The 8,799-nt window shown below is 36.3% G+C and overlaps 2 protein-coding genes across 2 annotated transcripts; one reads left to right on the forward strand and one right to left on the reverse strand.

The window, feature by feature from the left end:
• Positions 1-2,501: 2,501 nt before the first annotated feature.
• LOC118058348 (heavy metal-associated isoprenylated plant protein 23) lies at positions 2,502-3,806 on the forward strand. Its single transcript, XM_035071061.2, has 2 exons — positions 2,502-3,032; positions 3,171-3,806. The coding sequence occupies exons 1-2, from the start codon at positions 2,873-2,875 to the stop codon at positions 3,467-3,469; spliced, it is 459 nt and encodes a 152-aa protein (XP_034926952.1). The 5' UTR covers positions 2,502-2,872; the 3' UTR covers positions 3,470-3,806.
• A 1,825-nt stretch (positions 3,807-5,631) lies between these two features.
• Positions 5,632-8,573, reverse strand: LOC118058349 (photosynthetic NDH subunit of lumenal location 4, chloroplastic). The gene is made up of 5 exons (XM_035071062.2): positions 8,066-8,573; positions 7,412-7,504; positions 6,679-6,739; positions 6,500-6,568; positions 5,632-6,012 (listed from the first exon to the last, which is right to left on the reverse strand). The coding sequence occupies exons 1-5, from the start codon at positions 8,429-8,431 to the stop codon at positions 5,921-5,923; spliced, it is 681 nt and encodes a 226-aa protein (XP_034926953.1). The 5' UTR covers positions 8,432-8,573; the 3' UTR covers positions 5,632-5,920.
• Positions 8,574-8,799: the final 226 nt, after the last annotated feature.

Genomic DNA, 8,799 nt, shown 5'->3' on the forward strand with positions numbered 1-8,799 from the left:
GTAAATGGCCGCAAAATAGTTTTCATGCAGCTACTCAAAAAAAAAATTTAACTAATCAAGTTCTAAATTTGATTTCTAGAAATTATCAGTTTAAGTTTTATAAATCTCAAAATCACTGGAGATTTACATGGTCGTTAACTTCAGGGCTCATAAAATTAGTCGAGATATACACAAGCAGGCCCGGATACTAACGTTAATAAAAGAAAATCTTGTGAACGTTTTCTAATCGTCACGAGTTTGAATCTTTTTAGGATTATGGAAGCTTGTATAATCGTTAATTTTATAACCCATGAGATTAGTTGAAGTACACACAAATTGATCCGGACACTCATATTAATAATAATAATAATAAAAAAATCTTGTTGTTTACTAGATATTATTTTTTAAAATGTATTAAAATAATATATATTTTTTTATTTTTTAAAATTTATATTTTATATCAACACTTCAAAAAAAATATAATAATTAAAAAAATATAATTTAAAATAAAAATAAAAATAAAAACTCAACATTTTTTTTTTAAAAAAATAATATAATTGACCCGTGTTTTCAAATACCGTGGGTCCAAAAGCATTAAAAAACAAATCAAGCATGCAGTATCCACAATCATCGATGGCGGAAGTCCAAAAGCCTCGAGGCTTAGCGTCCTAGGTGAGGTGGTTGTCAAGGCCCTCTTACAGGCAAAGCGAAAGCTTTATAAAGAGGGTGGGTCCCTAAAAAGACAACTACGTGACAACAATATCATATATATATATATCGTGACAATAATATCATTCATGTCCATAATTTAATTGATGAGGAAGAATGAATATAAAATCCAGCACATGAGATTATTAATCCCTGCACCGCCAACTTTAGTATGTGCTATGTTGTACGATATAACTGAGATGTTTTGGACGGCCATGATATGGATTGAATTTCTCGACATGCCTTGATTTCATTTGAAGATGCTTTACAGGTTGTCACCATTAACAATTCATACGAGTTTTTGTTACTCGTGCCTGTTAGAGTGACATTTTATTTTATTTTATTTTATTAGAAATGTAACTTGGTCATGTGTGATTTTTTTTCCCCGAAACTTAATAGCTAAGTTACTGTACCATGACATGAAGCTTCGAATCATATTTGAATAATTTTCTTTTTGGAGAATCTCCGTTTTTTAAATTTAGTACCGTTTGTATTTGAAAAAATTTAAATTTTTATTTGAAGGAAGTGTTTCTGTCAACGCGCCTTTCTGGGCCAATCGAACCCAACCAACCAATCCAAACTAAACAACTCGCCGACGATCCATCCAACAGAGAGACAGAAAGGCTCCCAGCCTAGCCTTTAGAGGGAGCCAGCTCCTTCCTTCACATCTCCGCCGTCCACGTGCCAATCAATCCACACCCTGATCTTCTTTTCAAACGTGTGGTGCTGTCCCCATTCTAACGTGCCAGCTGCTTTCCCTTTCATTCTGATGACTACTATTTTATTATTATTTTTTTAGGGTTAATAATTAATACCGATGCGGCGGGTCATACTGGGGTTCTCATAGAAGGTTCCTTTTCACAGATATAGCTTTCAAGCCTCGCTGTTTACCCCATCTTTCTTACTCTTAGGAGTATTTGCATTTAAGTCCCTATGACAAGTTTTTGCATTTAGATCCCTATACCATCTTTATCATCAAAATTGAAAATGTCAGCATACTTATTAACAAAAACATGAAGGATGTGGGAAACGTATTACTAAATTTATTTTTTTGCCGTTCATTAAAAAAAACAATAACTATTATTTTGGGGTAAATATGTCTTTTCACAGTTCATTTTTCATTATGGAATTAATGCATCTTGCTCCTTTTAAACTTTTTTGTACATGGTAATTACTTAACCGGCTTTAAAAATATATATATTATTCTTTTCTATCGTTGCCTTTTTTATTAGCCAGAGCTATAACCAAAGTCGTAAATTTTCTTTTTTTATTATACACACTTGGGGCACCTAAGCATTTTTTTTTTTTAAGATTATGATTTTTCAGTTTTATTTTTTAGTATTTGATTTAATTTAAGATCAAGATCTGATTTTTTTTTTCTTTGTTTTCTATGAGATCTTTCACTAATTTAAAAGCTACTCAGGTTATCTTGGTTTCTTTAGAAAGAGGGAAAAAGTACGCGTGAAAAAACCTTTAGTTTTACTTGTTTTTTTTTTATATTTTAATTATAATAATTGTAATACAGGGTAGGTAGCAGACACTACCCAACCCAACAAAGAGATACAATGGACACAGAAGGGGCACAGCTGCAAACTTTCCTCCTCATTTTCTCCCTTGCATCCGAAGATCAGAGGTTTCTTAGTAAGAAAACACGAACAATATCTTATTATTGAAGGACAATGTCATCAAACAGAAGAACAAAAATATCATGTCTTCTTAAAGTACTTGTTTATTGCTGTAGGGGGGGCCACAACCCTTTTTTCTCTGTTTGAATCAGGCCATGGAAAGGCCTATATAAGTAGGAGACCTGTGTGAGAGAAAGATCTCAAGTAAAGGAAGGAGAGCAGCCTTAAGACCCTCTTTCTTTGTTTGTTAGAAGGCAAGAAAAGAATCCATTGTTTACAGGAAGCTCCTTGTAACTTCTTGTTTAGCTCTCACTTCGAATGTTTTTGGTGGTACTATAAATTAATAAACATTACCTCGTTCTTTCTTTCAAGAAACGCACCTCTTTTTTTTGTTTTCTAATTTCTTTCTTCCCCACCTTTGTTTCGTCTAGAAGCTATCTGTCTGGGGTTTTGTTATCTTCTGTCAAGCTCTCAAAAACTTGCCTTGGTAATTCTGACTTTTTATACTTCCGGAGAAGAATATTTTCAGAACCATTAAGAGACCATCTGTAACCTAAAAGATGGGAGTTAGTGGCACTTTGGAGTATTTATCTGACCTGGTGGGAAGCGGAGGCCATAAACACAAGAAGAAGAAGCAGTTGCAGACTGTTGAGCTTAAGGTCAGGATGGACTGTGATGGCTGTGAACTTAAGGTGAAGAATGCCATTTCTTCATTGAGTGGTATGTTGCCTGCCTTTTCACCTCTCTTGTTTATTTTCTGCTGCACTCTGTTTTTTTTCCTCCTTAAATTTGCAGCTGAAGAGAAAGTGATACATTCGAACCTGATTAAATTAATTTTTGCGTTTGCCATTTATGTAGGGGTTAAAAAGGTGGAGATAAACAGAAAACAACAAAGGGTGACTGTTACAGGATATGTTGATTCAAGTAAGGTGTTGAAGAAGGCAAAGTCAACAGGGAAAAAGACAGAGATTTGGCCATATGTTCCTTACAATTTAGTGGCTCAACCTTACGCTGTTCAGGCTTATGACAAGAAGGCTCCTCCTGGTTACGTCAGGAATGTAGAAAACACTGTCACCACAGGCACCGTGACCAGATATGAGGACCCCTACACCTCCATGTTCAGTGACGACAACCCTAATGCTTGCTCTATCATGTAACGCAACCGAAATTAAGAGTACAGAAAATGTCCCATCCACCTGCTTCTCCTTCTCACGAGTTTAAAAACCACTGTAAAATTCCCATGTAGAGTTTTTCTCATTTTCAGCTTCGTTCTTGGGGGATTTTCTTATTATGCAGTAATAAAATTATGAGTAGATTAGTGAGTTGATGAATGTCGTCACCCTTTTTGGTTTTTTTGAAAGGTCTCAATCAATGTTTTGTAGCTTTGCAGTGAGTGGTTTTGTTGGGCCTAGACTACTTTAGCATGGGTTTAGGTATTTGATGTTGAAATGTTGTGGGTAGCCACTTTGAGCAGTAGCAGCTTCCTTCACTTTATTTTCTGGTGCACGATGTCATGTTTTTTAATCTATTCTGTGACTGAACAGTGTTAACAGCTGTGGTCAAGTCACCATGCTGGGGTGATGCAAGGAAGTTACATTTCCAACGAGGGTTCATAACAAGGAATTAAGGATGTATGGTGGAGATCTTAAGTGACTAAAAGTTTTAATTTAAGTAACCAATCAATTTGCCAGCTGAGGAGCAATCCCATGTCTAAAGATGTTTGTTTATATTCTAGATCTGTGAGCTTCAGGCACTCTCCTAGAATGGTATATAGATAGACCAGGCCAGAATTTGGCTGAACCAGCAAGAATGCCTAACCCCAAGGTGTGGCAAAAAAGGCATTGGCGTTAAGATTTAAAATCTCAAGATTTGGAATCCATTCGGTTCCAGTCGAAGGCAAGGACAGAGGCAAAGAAGAGAAATTCCCAACAAAAAGCACATCCACTCAAAACCAAAACTGAGAAAAAGAATCCTTCTTTCCAATTTTCTTCAACCTTTCTCTGATCCAGAGGAAGCGTAAAGACATATCGATGACATAAACAGAGAGTCATGTGCAATACAGTTTCTCACATAGCTTCAAAAAATCATGCCCACGCTCAATTTCCACTTCTAGATTAAGCACCTGATAACACAAGGAAAAAACAAAAAGAAGCAACTTTCTTCCATGTCGGACATATTTTATGATCATTAATTTTCCTTCGGATTTCTGTCAAGGCAGACCATGTGAATCGTCGCGTATATGAAGCGTCCGAATCATGCATTTCAGCAAACTGATTAGTTTTTCGGATGGGGCTAAAATCATCGAACATATAAGTATTTTTTAGCACATTTTGGCTCCTGAGGTAGAGCAGATTATATGAAGCGATGAGAGGTAAAACCTCTAGCACATAGGAATAAAATGATTTTTAGCTAATAATAAGAAACTTGACAGACTAACTAGACAAATCAAATCAAAAGATAACATCCAAAATGACATAAAAATTTTATGCTGTTGCTGCATGCTCGGGAAAGAAAATCAACTACTCTTGACAGTGAGATTGTTTAATTCCACCCCGTGAGAAAAAGGAATAATTCCCACCTCCAAGCAAGAATTTGAGCATGTCAGAAGAAACCACTGCTTATGTTTATGAATAACGGCGAATATTGTAAAGTAATCAATAACTTCTACTCAAAAGTTTGCTCTTCATTTCTATAAGGTTCTAGAAACAGCTCCTTTCAGGAACTTTCAAAGGAAAGAAAACATTTCGGTATGACAGGAGCAGAGAATGACATTCACTTGAGCTATTTACTTCCCGGTGATCTTAATGGTGATGCAGTTAGCGCTGATTAGCCTTTTGAGCCATTGCTAGCGCGTATCTTACACAGCCTGGCATGCAGAATCATTTTGTTTGAAAAGCACTAACATGGTTGAAAATCCCTGGAGAAGAGGCTGATGGATGATGCTTGTCATGGGTGGGGCATTTTATATTTTAGTGATCTTCTTAGGTAGCGTTATCACACAGATACAATCATAGTATGTAACCAAAATCTGCACCTAACACGTGACACCAGTCTTCCTGTCTTCTCCTGCAACTACAGCATGCATTGTCTAGCAGAAAATGTTGTTTCAGAAGCATAGTTGACCTCATCCTCCCCAGGTTTTCCAAGATTTCAAGGAGACCTTTAACTTCATAATGAAAAATGGTTGCGTAAATGACCACCATTAATCTCTAAGTCACTTTACATACACAAACCTTTGTCCTCCCCATTTGAGAACTTTCCAGCACTCAAACAGGGAATAATCCTCCTTTTTATGTTTTTACTACTTGAATCCCCAAAAGTAGGATTTATCGCTTTATCAAGGTCAGAGAGATTATGACATGCCGAGGAGGGAGTGTGAAGAATATGCTCTATTATGCACTTCTTCAAAATGTAAATTTCCATACATGAGCCATGACCAACCTATGAGGCTCTTGATCTCATAACTGAGTCAAGTGTATACAAAAAACGCTGCTTCTGGAAGTTCAAGAAGTTCCTGGATTCCAATCCCAGCATCAATCCAACAAGGTGCAATGACATCATTTCCAAGATAACGAGAGGAGACTCACTTGATGATCTACACTAGACTTTTATCTTTTTGGTAAACTCCTATTCCCAGAGTAAACTCCAACAAAATTAATATCATAGAGAAGAGTTGCATTGCCAGGGATATTGCAATCACCTGTGTAAACAATATCATGGCAATTAGTTTCCAAGTAACAAGTGCAAATACTGGATGAATGCATTATTCTTCTAATTCTTTCCTTGTGCACTAGAACAGTTTAGCTATACAAAAACAAAGTCATGTTAGTGAGCATAGAACATCATGACATGATACATTACGAGTAAGACCACACATCTGATACAGAATTAGTGGGCATAAGAAAACTAAATGACAAAAGACATTGGCAATATAGATCAACAGCATTAGTCCTTGTACCAACAGTAATAAAACAAGGAATCCATACAGCTGTGCTGCAAATTCAATACACATGAACTCGAAGGCAAGAGGATGGAGAGACAAAAAGAAACAATTTATAGTTTTTCTTATGCCTGACTGTCTGAAGTTAAACCTGTACTCTGCATCTATTTGGGAATATTTTAAGCTCAAATACCTACGAGTAGTTTAAATGTTCAATGATATGGAATGCTTCATATGAAAAAATCACCTGAGAAGCATCCTGCTGGTTCTGGACCATACGCTAAAGGAGGAGGAATATACAGCTTACGTCTTCCACCTGTGAAAAGTCAGCAGTTTGACAAAACCTTAGGGAAAATAAGAATAAATACAAAGAACAAAATAACTAACAGAATTCTTTCCTTTTTTTTCTTCTTCTCAAAATCGTACCTTCTTGCATTGGGGGCACCCCTTCACCCCCTAGAATTCCCTGATCCAATCCCCTAATGACCTGGACAAATAAATAACCATGTAAAATAAAGTTGTCTGATGCAGATGTATGTGGGGAAACACGCAGCATCATTTGATATTTGATATTCTCTGTTTATTGTCTCTGTAAAGAATGGTAGAGCAGCTTAATGAAAGAAAAATCCCAATTCACAAGAGTCGCATAAAAAGTTTCAAAAGTTCTTGTTGTAGATTACCTAATGGAAGATTCAGTTTAGTTCTTTAATATCCTTCATCATTACGATTTACAATAAAAGGATTCACAGAAAAATGCTAGTACAGAGCAGTATCAAAAATATTTTGTTAAGCATTGTTCATGAAAACTCTAATCTATCCTTACATGGGGACATTATGGAATATGGTGATCCGCCCACAATCATCCATTAGATTAAGAAGGAATAAATTATCACCAATCTAAGCAAGAATATCAAGTAACTAATATGGCATGCAGATATTGTAACCTATGAATGAAGACAAAAGTAGTAAAACTCACATCTCTACAGAGCACTATGAGCTGTGACTTGGCAAATACATGATAGCAAGTAGTTTAGACCCTAGTCTTACAAGCTTCTAACTTGATCGGCTGTAAATTAGGAGTTCAACATAAAATCTTTCCACTCGCATGTTTGAGAAGAAAATGGAACCAAACTGATAATTCTAGCTAATACTTTCACACCTTACCAACGCCAATGCGCATGGTGAGAGGTCTGCCGCGTTTATAGCTGCTGTCAAAGACTCTCCCATCAGCGAATCTTGCAGTGTAATGGACCTGTGTCGAGGGAGGGAAAGAAAAACACAAATTGTGATGCTTCAAGGGATTTACTAGTTGTTTTTCCGGTGAGATTATTTATAGGTGCTACTGCAGGAAAAAAAAACTGAAATAGTACTAAAACAAGTTGAATCTTCAAGGAACATTTCATGACCAGAATACATCAACTAGGTAGATCATGAATCAAACAAATCTAAACCTTTGGTGGATAAAGTTATTCACAACTCCAGTTAAGTCAAGTACTTTATCAAAATTATTTCACAATTTCTGAGCACATGCTTTATTTAGATCCATTACATACCTTCAGCATGAAAGCCTCAAAATTACAGAAAATAAAAAAGACACCCCAATTCTCCAATCAATATTGCCCCAGAAAACATGAGAGAACCCATTCAAGAACAGATAAAAGCTTATTAAAGTCTAGACACAGATTGAATTACTATCATTAATTAGTTAATTTGAGATTGAAGCTTGGTATAACTACTTCAATAAAGCGAAATTCAGGGAAACAAAAAAAATCAAGATAATAAATTAGCAAAATTCCTGAACTGTTAGACTCACATTAATAAGCTCATTATACGGGGCATCCACACCAGACCCTACAGAAATATCACAGTAACCAAGGCCAGAGGGAACAAAGTTAAGTTCACATGGTGGGTCTGCTACCGTAGCATAGTACTCAATTCTAGTGGCTTCAGCATCCAATGGTGAGAAAGCAAGAACAGAAGCAGCTAAAAGCCCCAAACCCACGTCAAGAATGCACTTCTTTGTCTTAGAAACTGACTTCAATGAGAGATTTGTTTCTCTGTCATGTGACAAACAAGAAAGACAAGAAAATGGTGAAGTGGGTTTGGAAGTGAGAGTGGGTTTGTTAGAATTGAACAGGTTTTTTGAGGTTGTGACTGTTATAGCAGAGAGTGCTGCCATGTTTTGGGCAGTATACTGTAGTTTGTTGTGCTCTCAGCTCTGTCTATCCAGTTGAGGTGAGGTGAGTGGTTTTAAAAAGCGGTTAAGTTAGGAGGGTGGATTGAACAACAAAAGCACTCTTTTAGAGGGGAGGAATTTTGATCGTTGGATATGGATAAGAGCCCTTATTGAAAAAATAATTAATTTAAAGTAAAAAAAAAAAAAAAATCAAAGTAATTTCATCCTCAATGCCAATGCCAAACACTCCTGAACTCATGCACATGCACCTGCTGCCTGATTTTATCCAGTGGTCCTGATCATGGAATTTTTCTTGTACAAATCAAGGAACTCCAGCTAGAAGTTAGTCATCTGCAACTTCACCTTTATAT

The sequence above is a fragment of the Populus alba genome, chromosome 11, assembly GCF_005239225.2.
Source record: "Populus alba chromosome 11, ASM523922v2, whole genome shotgun sequence".
NCBI classification, from domain to species: Eukaryota; Viridiplantae; Streptophyta; class Magnoliopsida; order Malpighiales; family Salicaceae; genus Populus; species Populus alba.